The sequence below is a fragment of the Odontesthes bonariensis genome, chromosome 19, assembly GCF_027942865.1.
Source record: "Odontesthes bonariensis isolate fOdoBon6 chromosome 19, fOdoBon6.hap1, whole genome shotgun sequence".
In the NCBI taxonomy this organism is placed as follows: Eukaryota; Metazoa; Chordata; class Actinopteri; order Atheriniformes; family Atherinopsidae; genus Odontesthes; species Odontesthes bonariensis.
The window spans coordinates 19,483,682-19,499,686 of NC_134524.1; the positions used below are offsets into that span (position 1 = coordinate 19,483,682).

Consider the following 16,005-nt stretch of genomic DNA (forward strand, 5'->3'; position numbering starts at 1 on the left):
CTGAATGTAGCACAAAAAACAGCCGCGCTGCAATGGAAAAATCACATAAGTTACAGCAGATGTACTCGGGTGAAATCCACTAGTGTTGCCGCAACCAAGTATGTCGTATAAATTAACAGGAGGCTGTCGAATATAGATTTACAGTTGGATTAGAAAGTTAAACTACTGTCATGTAAGCTAACATTAACAACTCTAACCTCTATTGTATGACTGTAGTTTAGCTTTATTGTTATGACGTTGGCCTGCTGTGTGAACTGTAGCTTTCCATACTGTGTACAGACCAGTTTCTATTCTGGGTTTAGCTGTTAGCTTGCTCTGCAAGTGAACATAAATGCTCGTGTCATTAGTATGTAAGTGGAGCGCCACTAATGAACGCTAGCTGCATTTGTATTCTCACTGACTTCTTGCTAACTCCAGCCCTGTTCCCACTGGTATAGCAGCAGGGTTAATAATTAGGCTTATTTATGAATCTGGTGAGTTGCAGTTAACACTGGCTTCATTAGTATGGCTGTGGTGTGATGCTAACGTTAGGTAGCCTCATTGGTATGGCTGCTGAGTGCTGGCAGTGAATCTCGGCAGACTGGCAGAACGCCCAGACGCACGCACGTCCACACACACACACACACACACGCACGCACACACTCAGCCACTGCATTGCGCTGAATGAATGAAGAGTGACAGACTGTGTGTAGCTGTATTTGCATGTTGCACTCGGGTCAAAAAGCACTTTACATCCAGTAAGTTCATCCCTCTGTTTGAATTCGTTTTTTTTTCATGCTACCCCTTTGAAAACACACCTGCGGGGGGCTCTGCTCAGACCACACAACAAACTCGCAAAGAAAAACAGCAGTTTTGCATAATTTCACAGTAAGATTGATGACAATCTGCTACTGGCCAGAGCTTTAGAGGCACTTAACCACCCACAAAATGAAACTACTTCACCATCCTCCTTCATTATATTCATTCATTCAATTATATCTTCAGTGAAATTTGATCTCCCTGGATACTCTGTTATGGAAATGCACAGTCCTTCTCAGTCGTAATTGTTCAGGTAATCTTTATAAGCTGTAACATGTAAAAAATCTATTGATCTCCCTCATATTACACAATGATAAATAGATTATTTTTTAGGATTCAGGCTACTTGGACGGATAAAACTTGACAGTGAACGACGCAGTTTTGGACATCAGTAATTTCAGTTGGGCATATTTATGATTAAAGTATATAAATAAATAATTGTTTGCTGCAGCCCAAACTTCTATGTCCGTTAATCTATACATTTTAACCAGTCATTTTCCTGGCTTTTAATAATTATTATGTGTAGAGGAATGGAAGTTAAAATCCCCACCACCTTTCTGTTTTTCAGTAAGTCATTAAAGCATTACAGTGTTCCCATTATGATGGAAGACAGCTGTGAGTATAGCTGAGTGACCACTGAATTGTGTATTTGGAGAGAAAAGCGTTGTTATTTACCTTCCTCGTGGCACTTTTCCCTCCACAGCAGGTTGTCCTCGGCCAGGATCCTCCAGTACCTGCAGGTCTGAGCAGCCTGCAGCAGGTCTTTGGGAGCCAGGAAGGTCAGCACATATAGGGCAAGCTGCAAACGTAATAAACACAACGTTAAAAACGGCGCCCTGTAACACGGCCAAGCTGTGGACCTTAAAGTGGACTCGTGGTCGTGTTTTTTTTTTTGCCGTACCTCTTTGGGCAGCAGCGAAATGAAGTCTCTCTGGAACTGAGGCTCGATCACCTGCATCATGTGCTTCACCTGACTGGTCTCGCACGTGTCGATCAACTCGTCCAGAGCCAAGAGCCTCTCGGGTCCGCTCCACGTCTGCGGGAAAGGAAAGGGAGAGGGGAGGTGGAGCAGGGAAAACAGGAAAAATGATTTATTCAAACATACGGACATACAGGATAGAAGTTCATTTCTTTCTATGTGTTTCGTTCAACGTTTCAGACTCTCTGAAATAGTCTGATCTTCTTCCCGAATCTACAAAAGCGAGGTCCACATTTTTTTTCCATTTGAATGTGTGTGCACAAGCATCTTTCTATGTACACATTTGTCCTTGTGTGTTTCTTTTTTTAGCTGAATAAGGACAGCTTGGAGGCAGCACTCTGCTGCCGCTCTGTTCATGTAAAGAGAGCAGAGAATGCATTTACGCACACACACACACACACACACACACACACACACACACACACACACACACACACACACACACACACACACCGAATGCAGAACATGAAGAAATGCGGGTGCATTTTACAGCGCTGCAGGACACGAGCGGTGGTGAATTAACTCTTGTCCTTGTGAGTCATGTTAGTTTCTCCAGACTCACTATTGTAGACATGAATGTTAATTAGCTAACTACATCTTAATTGACTGAAACCACAATTGCTACATGTTAGTGAATTTACTGTTCAATAGGAAGTTAGTAATTTGCTATCGAAAGCCTGATTATGCCAGCTATTCTGAAGGTGCCAAAAACTTAGTGAAATGAATCCAAACTGGATTCTGTTCCCACAACTTATCCACAGATTAGACATTTCTAAGACAGGACAAGTGCACCTATTTGGAGGAAACCCCCACAAACGTATTCCATTATCTGACTCGAAATACGATATAACTATGGTGTTCTTAGAGGAGAGAGCATTGAACCTCCGCAGTTATCGTTCACCCACTGCTCACCTGGAAGGTGTGAAGCCAGTCCTGCAGGCCAGAAGGAGGCGGGCCAGAAGTGACGCGTCGCCTCTGAGCCGAATGCCCATTGGCCAGCCGCAGATCCCCGAATGTGGTGGGCGTGGCCTGAACCAGACTGGCAGGACTGCAGAGAAAGACAAAAAAATAAAAAATGCGTTGCATTCACCTTTGGATGTTGCAACTGGAAACAACATCACCTCTGAATAAAACCCAGTTTAAAAGACAAAAAAAGCAGTGGGCTTTGCTGTCTGACCAGTTTAGCCGTGGTTAGTTACACCTTAGACTTCCCAAGTCGGTAATCTGACTTTCAATGTGCACAGGTTGAAACTTCTACGGGAATCTAAAAATTCTCATTAGTTTGTTGAAACGGAACACATCCTTGGCATTTGCAATTGCTAATATAAGGCTAATCATTTGCTAATTAGATTCACTTTATTAATGGTTACCTTTACACCAGTTGCTATCTGCTGTCCTAATGGCCTAATTTCAAAGGAGGTAACAGGTGATTAACGAAACTTGCCGCATGCTTTGTTTTGTGCAGTTTGGAGGCTGTAGTGACATGTAGCGGCTCAAATTACAAACTGCAACCAACTGAAAACACCACTCCCAGCCTTCTATTACCATGACTACCAAAAATGGGGAAGACCTGCTCTAAAGTCAGTATTTGGTTTGTCCTTTTTGGCTGCTGCAGTAACTTGCAGGTGCAACAAGGGCCACTAAGGGCAACCTGTTGTGTCTTTGAAAACGAATTGCTCCGTCTAAGGTCTCAAAACACAACAAATCTAATGTTCAGACAGTTTTAATCCCGCTGCGTTTCCACCAACAGATGGAACCTTGAGCTGAAAAAACTTCCAGTTATGCCAGAGTCTTCAAAACATGCTTAATGAAAGTATGGAGATATTTGCTGACGTTGATAAGCTGAATATCTTACCTGAGATACCCGCTGCCTTTGCAGTGTTTCTTCCCTGAAGGGAATGGCCGGCCGTCTGGACCGTGATCCAGCTTCCTTTTCATCTGAACGTGGAAACACAAAGACCGAAACAAAAGCTCAGAGATGTTGACAATCCTCCATATTGGAAAACAACCGAATGAACTGGAGCTTATAAGATGGGACTTTGTGAGGAAGCCACAAAAAACATTTAGAAGGGTTTATCAGGTTGTTGGGTAGTGCTGTGCGATATGGACAAAATTTTATATCCCGAAATAGTATTTTTTCTTAAAATGATGTATATATATACTGTATATATATAAAATTTACATACGAAATGAATGGCAATTTCTGAATTTTTGAATGGCATTGGTGTCTGTGATTTTGCGGTGTCTGCGGCACTGCTTGTCATAGATAGGGGATGCCTTTGGTCAACGATTCGTTCAGGCTCGTTTGGTGTGTTTTTTTTCTTCGTTTGAGGTAGTTTGTCGCATTTTCACGCTGTCTCTCTACTGTTCTTCATGTCGTGTCTTTCAGTGATAGAACAGATTAGAAGTGTTCGAGTCGCTAGTAACGACTTGTTGGCGGCATGTTTTGCAAATGACCGTTGTCTGGTCGGTGTCTGACTTTTTAAATCCAAACCAAAACCACACTATGGAATTCCGGTTCCCTCTTTTCGGCACTGATTCCTCCCTGGGTTCTGTTTCCATTGTGTTTTCCATCGTACTTTCCGCCTCTGCCATGTTGTTGTTTGTATCCATGCATGCTCCCCTGGCACTGCAGTAAATGAGTCTTTGCGGGTGACGCAACAATGCTACCGCAAAGTGGTAGTGTTGCTGCGGGTTACCTTTAGCCTTCATACAACGTGTAATTTAAAAAAAAAAAAAAAAAAAAAAACAATATTAGCAATAGAGGGCTATATCGCACTACAACTTATATCGTAATATCGCACAGCACTATTGTTGGGTAGGTGGTGTACAGTTTAATCTGGCCCCGTCTTTCCTCACAACAAACCAGCCAAGATGAACATGTATAAAGCTTCGTCTTTGCATCTAAAAAAGACCCGTAAAGGCAGAAGAAACCGCAACACCTGTCCATGTAAATTAAATGTGTGTAGCTAAAGCTAATAACAAAGCTGAAACACCAAAACAAACAACATCTAAAGACTATTTGGTTTAACTTGAACAGATCTGGACATTTTAATTTCCATTAGATGAATGAACTGAACAATGACAGTGTATGAAAACCCATCCTTGGTACAAGAGATGGATAAGTGGAGCTCTAGAAGTGAAAGATGCAAATATAGAACAAATATATATGAGACCTTTCGTGTTTATATGTGCTGAAAAGGCTAAAGCTAACTTAAAAGTAAAGGTGTTTATTAACTGCTATGATGTCCTTTGGGTGACGTGAATGAGGCACCGTTGGTTGGGAGTGGTTTAAAAAAAATTTTGAGCCATTTTAAGTTTGCACTTAAAAAAAATAAAAATAATCAAACTTTAAAAATGTGAGAGGTGAGAAACTTTAAAAAGACTTCAATCAATTGCTTTATCAAGAGAATACGATCACAAATCTATCAAGAATGAGACATGGCTACACTGGTTTTAATGTGAAGAGCTCGTTCCAGTTCCCCCTCATCCTAAAGTGAGACGTATTGATTAGTCCAAACCCCAAAAATAATGTTGTTACTCTTCCCAACAAAGAAAAGGATCCAAACTCTCACATTTCAAGAGGCTGGAACCATATTTTCTTTACTTAACAGTCAATAAAGAAATGAGATGTCTCCGTGAAGTCGAGTTATTCTTCTTCATCTGGGCTTAGTTTTCTAATCAAACACTTTCTAACCTTTTGGGTTCCATATCAATGGGGAAAAAAAAAAAAAAACCTATACCTGTAAATGAAATGGAACAAACACGTATGTCTGATCAGTCCAATCACGTTTCATGCCCCGAATCTCATTCACATAACCCTCTCTGACATGATGAATTCATTCATATTAGACTGTAGCTGCAAAAGCTGCAAATCACAAGGTGCCTGAGAGGGAAATACACAACGTGCTTCTGCACACGATGGTGGGCTCCCGGGACGTCCCTGAGGTCAGAAAAAGAGCCAACGTATGCGGCAGAGTCCACACTAACGAGGAGATGCAGATAACTGCAGCTGAACCAAAGAGACGCTGGAAATACAAACGCTGCGAGGTAACCCGAACGCAGCGAGCCGGAGGTCTGAATCAGCCTTCTATCTCGTTCCTCTGTGTGTGTCTCTCGCAGTGAATGAATGCAGGAATGCAGAAAATCGGAGGAATGTCGCCGGTGCAGCGTTGGTCTAAAATAAGAGCACGAGCTAACGGGCTGAAACACACACGCACACACACAAAGAGGACAGCTTATATGTGTGTGTGTGTGTGTGTGTCCTCCTTCCTGGATGTTTTCAGTCTGTAGATTTGTCAGTGAAGAAAGAGCGTTTTATTCATTCACAGCCTCACCTTCTAATCTGCTTTTCACTCTCTGACTCCGTGTCGCTGGCTTTTAACAACAGATGTCGCATCTGTGAGGATGTTGTTGGGCCAACAAAGAAAAACTCAACTTTGTGGTGAAGAGCAAAGGAATGTGTTTCTTGTTAAAAATCAGAGCAGCTCCGTTCTGCTGCGTGCCGGTGAAACACACATCTGTGTTTTAGCCTTGAAAATTTTGTTTCTTAGCGGGCTCCACTACAGTGGGGAGCTGTACCATCTCTGCAGTTGTGCCACAGTGACTTGTGCTGAGTCCACGAGTATCAGGAGAACGAATATGGGGACCTGAAACGTAGTCTGTGTATGGTGCCAACACATGGCATTTCTACGCTTTCATTATCACAGTTTGAAGCTACCGGCACGAGATACTTAAGTTTTGAGTCTGATTTCATGGGATTTTTTAAAAAAGTTTTTGCTGTCTGACCATAAAAATTGGCCCTAAGAAGCTCATAAGTGTCAATTTCTGAGATTTTATTCTTTTAGTTTAAAGCGATAAAGATGCCAAGGCGACAGAAACTGCATTTTTGTCATCTATTTAATATGCTTTTGTTGTCTTTCCTGCTATTTATGTTTTCACACTGTTGGGCGCTTTAAAGACATATGAACATCTGGTCCTGCTGAGCTTTTTTTGGGGGGTTCGTGATGCATGTTTAATCAAGCAGTTTATTTCAAAGCTGCTGCATTTTGTTGTTTCCTTTGTAATATCTTTTTCCCAACAAAAGAACATCTATCTTCACAGCTTTAATCTGGTCGTCTGAGGCTGTGACGTTAAGCACGGAGTAGTTTAGGCGAAGTGCAGTGAACTTCTTGGGTTTTGAAACCAAAAAAATGAGACTTTATATGGGGGTACTTTAAAGGACGCTCAGTCATTTGTGTTTTGACAGCATGAGGAAGATGAGAGATTTCCATTATTTCCAGTGGTTTGTGGCAGTTGAGATCAACTCACTGTGGGAGTTTAGCTGTTTTATGCAGCATGTATAAACTAAACCGTACAGATTATAGCTGCTGTACTCTGCGAGCAGAAGTGGTCTGCTGCAGAAAAGCATAAATAAGCATTAAGCGATGACGCTGAGCGTCTTCCACTTGTTTTCGTGTCGAGGTTTGACCCACTGCAGATTACATGGGCTTACATCCCTCTCTTGTGAGCAAATTTATCTTATTTTCAAGGGTTTAATCTTGTAGTGTAAAGCTAAAAGCATCGCATGCTTCAGATTGCTTTTAATTGACCGTTTTTCACCTGTAGTAACACATCTGAAACCACCAAAACCTTTAGTTTGACAGACCTGCCATTACTTGTTTTTATACTGGGTGAGAATGAAAAGATAACACACTATTACATTTAATCAGATGGTCTACAGTAGCTTTGATGAGTTTTGGACGTTTATGCTACATTTTGGAGCCAAATTGGGAAGATTACAACCGCTATACTTTTTAATATCCCTTGTTTCTAACTTAAGTCACATATTCAACCTTTTAATGATGTGGATTGAATCTACAGGCATAATCTATGTCATTTGAACCCTGTGTTATGACTCCTTATCCACTGTAATAAACCCAATTTGTTTAGAAAACTGGAGGCTTCATGGCTGCAGTGGAAACTCGCCTCCTTTATTTGTATTTTCACAGAGAAGTATTTTCACAGAAACGTCACATTTCCAAGCTTTTAATCTTGTGCTTCGCAGGCGCGCCGGTAAACAAGCAACAGATCATCAAGTCGAACTAGATTCCAGTTCATTTTGTTGAGGTTTGACCCAAACAATGCAGATTATAGCTGTTGTAAATTGCCGTATCCCTCCTCTGGTGAGTAGAAATATCCCTTTTTTTCAAGGTTTCAATTTGAAAGCTCCAGCTAAAACAGTAACCAAGCATCCAATCGTAGCGGGTTTTTTTTTTTTATGAATCAAATACATTTTTTTACCTGAATTCTGTAGTATGAAGCTGTAAAGTTGTTTTAAAGTATACAGACTTTTGATGGCATTTACTGTTCAAAACCATATTTAAAGATGAACTAGCATTATTTACAAAGGTAAGACTGACTTTAATCAATTGAACCGACTTTACCTTAAAAAAACCACAAATTTCTTCGTAATATTTTACACGGTTTCTTTTATTTTTGTAGTGTGGAGCTAGAAAGATGGCTTTGAGTGTTATACTGTGGCATGTGAACAATACCATGATTATTGATTATTATCTTTAAGTTTTATTGCTGTCATTTGGAGCAGAAAAGGTTACCAAGCATAATATACTAAGGTTTAGTTTAATAACATTTTGTCTTCTTTGAGGTTTGACCAACATTACAGCAGTTTAGGAGCAAAAAAAGTCTTTCAGGCTTTAATCCAGCATCTTGAGGCTGTAATGATGATCAAGCGCTGCATACTTCAAGAAAGATTGATTGGAATTAGTTTCACTGACTAGTCACAAATCAAATGAGCAACATTGGACAATATGGTCTCATGCTCAGTTTATGGTCTATTCTCCAGTTTGTTGCAGTTTCTGTTGAACCGCTGAGGCTCAAAGTCCAAACACTGTGCGGTGAAACAAGACTGCGAGGCAGCAACAGTGATCAATAACCAATAATCGAATCAAGGGAAGAAGAGGTGGGTGGAGGAAGGAGAGAGAGACGAAGAAGATACAAAAATGAGATGTCTCTCCCTCTCCCGGTTCCGCAGTGGTCCACACACGCACACACACGCGCGAGCACAGCGACGCACGCACGCACGCGCCACCGAGGCATTTCTCCTTTCGGGAAGTGTGGGGGGGGGAAACGCCTTGTCATCCCGGCTGTGCACGCGCCTGACAACCTTCAGTTTCTGCGTGACAGCTCTGACTAAAAACTGACCACACCGCAGCCGCTCGCGCGCCTGTCAATCAATACTCACTTTGTAGAAGATGAGCTTCAAGGTGCCGTAGAAACCCATGGCTGCTGCGCCGGTGCGTCCGACCCTCCCAGAGAACCGTGAGGCACGCGAAATTACAACAAGTTCTGAAGAGCAGGTCCACGAGCGAGGAAAATCCGACCGTCCGTGACGTCACAGATCCATCGGGTCAAATCGGTGTATCGATGAGAGGTAAAAAAAAAAAAAAATGTAGGAGTCCGCGCTGAGCTCGCGCTGCTGCTGCTGCTACGGGATCCACTGACTGACCTGCTCTCTCTCTCTCTCTCTCTCTCTCTCTCTGCCTCTGTGTCGCTCGACCTCCAGCAGGAACACGCAGGGACATGCCTCTCTGTGCCTCGTGCTACAGAGGGAGGGGTGGAGCCGCGCGCTTAGTGTGTTCGCGTGTGTGTGTGTGTGTTATGCAGGGTTGTTACATACAGTCCGCGATTAATTACCACTAAAAAAGAACCGTGGAAAGATTTCAACGCGTTTACAGTTCTACATAATTGTGATTTTTTTTTTTTACCTCTGTTCTTAAGTGTAGAAGCCTATCATCGTGTATTTTAGTGTACTAACCAACGGTTATTAACGATATTAACAGTTGGGATTATTTATCATAGTCACAACTTTTGTCATAGCGTTTCTACAACAAAAGAGAATCCATTTTCAAGAGTTTATCACAGTCCCGTTGTCGTTTAGGCAACAACTGAACCACTTTACCAGACTAAGGCCAGAAATATACTTGCTTTTAACAACGGAGAAGCGTTTTTATCATGGCTGCCTCGCCTGGCCTGCGTTTGTTTGGACTGTCCTGTGTGCACATCCCAAAAGATGAACACTGCAAAATATAGGTGACCATATGGGCAGTGTAAGACCTAATCTAACTGAACGTAAGGTCATAATGTCAGCGGCGGTAAAAATGGCAGAAAGTTTGTAGAGAAAGTCCACAGTTAACCTTATCTTTTCCATAGATCTTTGCCAGTGTACAGTAGCAGATATGCTTGTTAAAATAGCTGGCAAGAGATAAGTATCATTTTCATTCATGCATGGAGGAAAATGTTAGGGAACAGAGGTGGGGGCTGGAGATGGGATGCCGAACGGACCATAATACGCACCCAATGAACGCAGAGGACGGACAGAAGGCTCTGTTCGTATGCATCTGTGGATTTAACATTGAGCATTAATGAGCCCTTGAGTGAAAACTTGGGAGACTATGGACGAAACTAGATTTGTTTCCAAATATAACGTTACAGTACAAGGCAATGAAAGCCAAGGAAAACGTTGGTAAAACCAATGAAGAGGCACCATAGTTGTTATGGTTTCCAACCAATGCTCGTCACACAATCATCACAAACATCCGTTGGGATGAGCAAAGCTGACCTCAGTTTGTTGAGTGCAAAACTATGAACAGATTTAAAAAAAAAACTTGACTTTGAAAAAAATTGATGCTTCGGGCAGCACCGACTCGAGCAAAGAGCTGCTTTCACTCAGGACCGGGGTGCAGATTATAGATGTCAGCCAGACCAAGTAAAGCCAAGCTCAGACAACAAGATTTCCTGTGTCACCAGATCATTGCATTGTTCACACTACACTAAGTGCTTTGCTTGTGTTTGAGACCTTTAAAGTTGTGTTCAGACTATACAGCTGACCTGTGACAGGGGGTCACACACTACAAGATATTTCCCCAGACTTAAACCCAACTCCCCTAATTAATCTTTGTCAAACAGTTTCTCTAACATTACAAAGTAGCTTCTGCCTCAAAAATTTTGATTGCTGACTGCTGATCGAACCATCAATTTTCCTCAACTGAGGGACTTCCAACATCTGTCTGCAACATGAAAATTAGGGTTAAAATCTTGTAGTGTTAACTCAGCCTAAAATGTTGTCCTCCGTGTTTAAAAATCAAGAGTCGGTAGAAAAAAAAAAGAAATAAATAAAGTCTGCCTAATTCCTGTGACGACAAAAGTTGAAAATTTCCAAATGAAATAACTGGCGTCGTAGAAACCCACAAAGTCGCAGCGGCAGTGTAAGAACATGAGCTCAGTGCTCCTCTCCTTAGTTTGTTGCTTGATGTTTTTTTCATATAACTAGCTGTGCTTGTAATTGCCGTTTCCAACGGCGTTCACCTGGAAACATCTGGACACGTTGAGAGTAAATCACACATTCTGTGGTTTTTAGGTGGACTTTTATCGAAACCTCAACAGCAGAAATGGCACTTGCATTGCTTTATGAGCCTGGTAGGAAACCCCCATCACAGCTGCAAGTCTGTCAGCGATCTACACAGATCAATCGGCTCCGATCAATAACTAATTGAGACACTTCAGTGTCTGCTTTCAACAATACTGCAGCCGCAGAGAAGCAACGCAGGAACGAGAGGAACGACCGGAGCGACGCACTTCTGAGGCCAATATCAAGTGTTTGAGGGTTTTTGATGAAATAGAAATGAGATTTGTTTTTGTACGGTAGCGGCCAAGATGATGCAAATGTGTTGCCAAAGCCTTGCATCAGATAAACACCGCTGCCAGTGGCGAGCAGTGAAAGTTGGTATGATTGGTTTCGTCTGAGGTCTGAAACTTTCAAAGTTGGAATCTTGATTTCAACCGTTGTCATAACTTTGACTCCTTTCACACATCTCACTGCCTCTCAGCTGTCAAACGGACGGACATATAAATAGCCAACGCAATCCAACAAACCCTTTATTTATATTCAGTCAACGAAATATAAAACCGAGCTGGCAGAGCCCTCTCCGCTGTGTACGCCGTTGTGGTTACTTTTGTCCTTTTTTCACACCAGGTTTTAATTTGCTGAATGCCAAACATGTGTCTTGGTTGTCATTGTCTTCCTCTGCATGTATAGTTCTAGGTTTTCTTTGTTCGATACCACTCTATTGTGCGCGTTTCTCCAGCTATTGTTCCAGCTCAGCCCTGTTTCTCTCTGCTTTTTCCTCGTGTTCAGATTTATTTCTGCTTGGAAGTTTGTTTTCTTGGAGCTCCTGCCTCGCGGTGCTTTGTGTTCATTGGATTATTAAAGGTGTTTTGCTCCTGATCCGGCTGCCTCCGGGGGGGTTCTAGCTCCGTTTTGGGCCCTCATTTTTGACATCTTTACCCAAACTTGATGGTCCCATGACTAACTTCCACTTTGCTCCAGGCCAGGAAACTGAACTAGAAGTGTAAAAACACCCCCAAACAAGTGTTAAAATAAGATAAATTGTGACAAATCAGAATTCCCGTTGACCCATCCTGTAGTGGAGACATTTCAGAGTATGAAAGTGGTGAGCCGACGACATCGCCGTCCTTTGACAAAGAAGAAAGGCGAGACCGACAACAGGTATAATTGTAGACCCATAAATTCACACACACAAACAGTGATTTTCACAAACACTCTGAGTGGCACACCCCAGCAGGGGAGGGTTGGATGTCACAGCTTTCTCACAGCTGACTGACCTAAAGGTCGACACACCAAAACTCCCACAGGCCCGCACCAATACACACTCATTAGGGAGCGTCAGGAGGTGAAGGGGGGGAGGTAATTAGGGAGGTTGAACCTTCACCCTCAGCCTGGAGAGACAAAACATCCAACAACCCCCAATTTCCCTCACCTGTTCAGCCCATCTTCTTGCTTTCTCTCCCTCATTTTCTGTCTCTACCTGCAGCCCCCTGGGCTTGCCGGCACCAGACCGACAACACCACCTCATTTCACCCCAAACCCTCCTTAGACGTGTGTAATTAGAAGAAACTGCCGGATTAATTCAGCATTCGGTGTAATCCCCAAATTTGTAGGTTGTTTTGTAAGAAACACAAACTGTGACACGCATCATTCGGATTCACACAAGAGAGGTTTGATTTAAAGACGGGGGCCCACCGAGTCTCTTTTAAACATCTGCAAAGCGAATCCAAACATAAGAAACGCGACAAAAGGCGCTGCAGTTTGTAATGAGCTCAAGCAAACAGAAAGAGCTCCTCTCAACGCTTCGCAAGACGTCACAACTTTTTCGACAGATTAAAAGCTTAGAAGTGTTTTGCTTGTTGGACCCGAGAATGTGCTTGCATACACAACAGAAAAGCTAAGAAACCACCGATGTGCTGCGTGTGCACTCTTTACTGCGAGTTAGGAACTTTTGTTGCTGGGGTATTAGTGTCTCGGTTTGCCCTGTTTAATTGGACTGCCACACAGACACGGATGTAAATGTGTGTCTTGCTTTGAGGTAATCCACCGCGTGCTACACTTTGAAGGCTCATCTCAAACAGTAGTTGAAGGAAAATGACTCCTGATAACTCTTCGCTTTGTATACTTTTACAATCTTCGTCCATCATTTTTACATCGTTCATCTTTCTACTCAACGACTGAAGTGAAAAATTATAATAATAGAAATTAAAATACAGAAACTGTAGATTAAATCAGTTAATATTGTATACATAACATTCTCCACACTTATAATCTCCTAAATGTCGACTAAATGTGCATCTGACACACACTGCACCGCCCTCGTCCCAGTATACATGCAGGAGGGGGACGTTTACCGGCACTAAATCCCATTTACTCCAACAGCCTGGCTCCATTTCAGAAGATTCCGGGTGCTGGACGGGCCTGTCTGCATTACAGACCTTTCACCAGCTCAAAGCATTTAGTGCATCATAAAATGCAATATATGACAAAGAAGGCCCAGAACTCAGGGAATAATGGGATAATATTCCTCTCCCAAAGATCCAACAGCCGGTCTCCTCAGTTCCAGATGTTCAAAGACTGCTGTTAAAAGACGGGGGGGGGGGGGTTCCTGCCGTCAGATTCAAGGTGAGCTAATATTCTTCATGAAATTTCTCACTTTTCAACATTTGATATGTTTTCTGTTGGATTGAGACTGATCATTGCATTGGGTTCATAATACATTTTACACAGCGTCCCAACTTTTTTGGACTTGGGTTTGTAGAAATATTTGCCTCAAGTAAATCTGTGTCTCTCTGTATCACAGACTGATCGGTTCCAGTGCCCTGTGCTGCCTTTTATCTCTCCTCCCTCCTTCATTTCTCCTTCCTTTCCTCCCATCTTCCCTCCTCTGCTTTTGATTTCCTTCCTTCAGATCCATCTTGTACCAACACTTTTCTTTTCCCTCTTATGTCTGTTACTAATTCCTGCCTTTGTCCTCCTCCTCTCCATCCCTCTGTTTCTTCACCGTCATAAATATGATTTCAACATGTCCCTCTTTCTGTTTCCAATTTGCAATCGAATTAGTCCTCAGCTCATCTGTTTTTTTCTTACAGAATTCAGTGAAAAATAAACTGAATATGTTATGTGCAGATTATGGCTGAATACCAAACAGGAGGTACGACAGGATTTAACATTCATCCTCTTTTGATTTTTCTACCAGTCGACAAAACTAACTCGTTTATGTGTTGAAGAGCCCAAACGCACCGTTTCCTGATGACGAGGTGATCCTTAAAGACTATCTGCATCAGCGACAAGACAAAGGAGTCCTGCAACAGATCATCTGGACCGCAGACAGCTCTCATCTCATCATGACTGAGTCAGAAGTAAGATACAGTGACAGAGGATATTGTGCCCTGAAGAAGATTAAAAAAAAAAAAAAAAAACACAGTATCTATCGATGATAAAAAGCACAAGTCTCCATCTCCGCTTTATCTGTATTTCCCTCCAGCCTGTTCAAAGCCTTAAAAGGTCACCCCCCCTCCCTCTCTGGTATGCAGACCCACAGCGTCTCTCCCTCTGATGGCCTTGTAAAACCTGAAACTCATGTGTGTGTTCTGCATTAAAACAGACTCTTTCCCACAGTTTAGGACTCGAGAGAGAGACAGTGTGTGTGTAAATTTTAAGAAGCTGCGTTCCACTTGGTGTGCTGTTACGTAGCAGCAGGGGTGGAGAATCCCTGTTAAATGGGGTGGAGGTTATCAGCTGATTGATGATAGCTTGAGGAAAGCGGTGGCAGTGGTCCGTGGAGAGAATAAAGCAGCACAGACTGCGACGGCAGGCAGTGGAGCTAAATGTGGGGAAGGTGTTCTCCAGGAACTGGTGAACAAGATTGAAAGAGTAAAATCTGACCTTGTTTGCTGTCAAAGACGTCCGGTAAACTGTTTACACGGTGGTCAGGGGGGGGGGGGGGGGGGGTAAATGCTTTTTACCTTCACCACTCCAGGGTTTCATTCATGAAGTACACCCTCCATTAATCCTAGGGCTTTACGTGTCAGGATATGATGGGGGTTTGTTTTCGTCTGCTCTGAAAACAAGCTCAGATGCACAACAACACCTGACTTACTGCTCCTCCTCCTTATCTATTTCACAGAAACGAAGTCCAAATGCAGAAGCCGTGTCTGGAAAAACTACACCCTGTGTTTCAGTGGCGTGTGGAGCTTCTGTTCATTGAGTTGTGTGGTATGTGTTTATGTAAAGATTTCTTTAGGTTTCAACACAGCATTTCAGTCAGGTTGAGGTCTGGACTTTGACTGGACCATTGCAACACCTCGATGCTTCTCTTTTACGGACATTCTGCTGTAGATTTGATGCTGTGTTTGGGATCATTGTCCTGTTGATGACCCAGTTTCGGCCAGAACTTGGAATATATAGAGGACTTCATGGTGGACTCAATGACTACAGGGTGCCCAGGTCCTGTGGCTGCAAAACAAGCCCAAATCATCAGCCCTCCACCGCCGTGCTTTACAGTTGGTATGAGGTTGGTATGAGGTGTGCTGATGTGCTGCGTTTGGATTTGTAAAAATGTGGTGTTGTGGATTATGACCAAACATCTCCATATTTGTCTCGTTAGACCAAATGACATTGTTGCAGAAGTCTTGTGGTTTGTTCAGTCATCACTTTGTAAACCTAAGCTGTGTCGCCATGTTCTTGTTGGTGAGAAGAGGCTTTATCCTGCAACCCTGTTCCTCCTCCAAAACCTGTTCCGTCATGAACTTTAACATGCTAACTGAGGCCTGTAGAGTTGAATGTTCTCTCTCATTGTTAATCAAGTGCATTTGATTAG

The 16,005-nt window shown here is 42.7% G+C and overlaps 1 protein-coding gene across 3 annotated transcripts in view; it reads right to left on the reverse strand.

Annotated features, from left to right (window-relative positions):
• The window catches only part of LOC142368902 (F-box/WD repeat-containing protein 7-like), a 43,537-nt gene that overhangs the window by 8,685 nt on the left and 18,847 nt on the right, over positions 1-16,005 (reverse strand). For 2 of the 3 annotated variants that reach the window (XM_075451109.1, XM_075451108.1), the window contains exons 3-6: positions 3,633-3,715; positions 2,690-2,825; positions 1,700-1,834; positions 1,474-1,597 (exon numbers count right to left, since the gene is read on the reverse strand). In XM_075451109.1, coding sequence (XP_075307224.1) covers positions 1,474-1,597; positions 1,700-1,834; positions 2,690-2,825; positions 3,633-3,715 — 478 coding nt within the window. Of the gene's footprint in view, positions 1-1,473; positions 1,598-1,699; positions 1,835-2,689; positions 2,826-3,632; positions 3,716-9,020; positions 9,309-16,005 lie in introns of those variants that run through there. The other variant, XM_075451110.1, reaches the window with a different exon arrangement.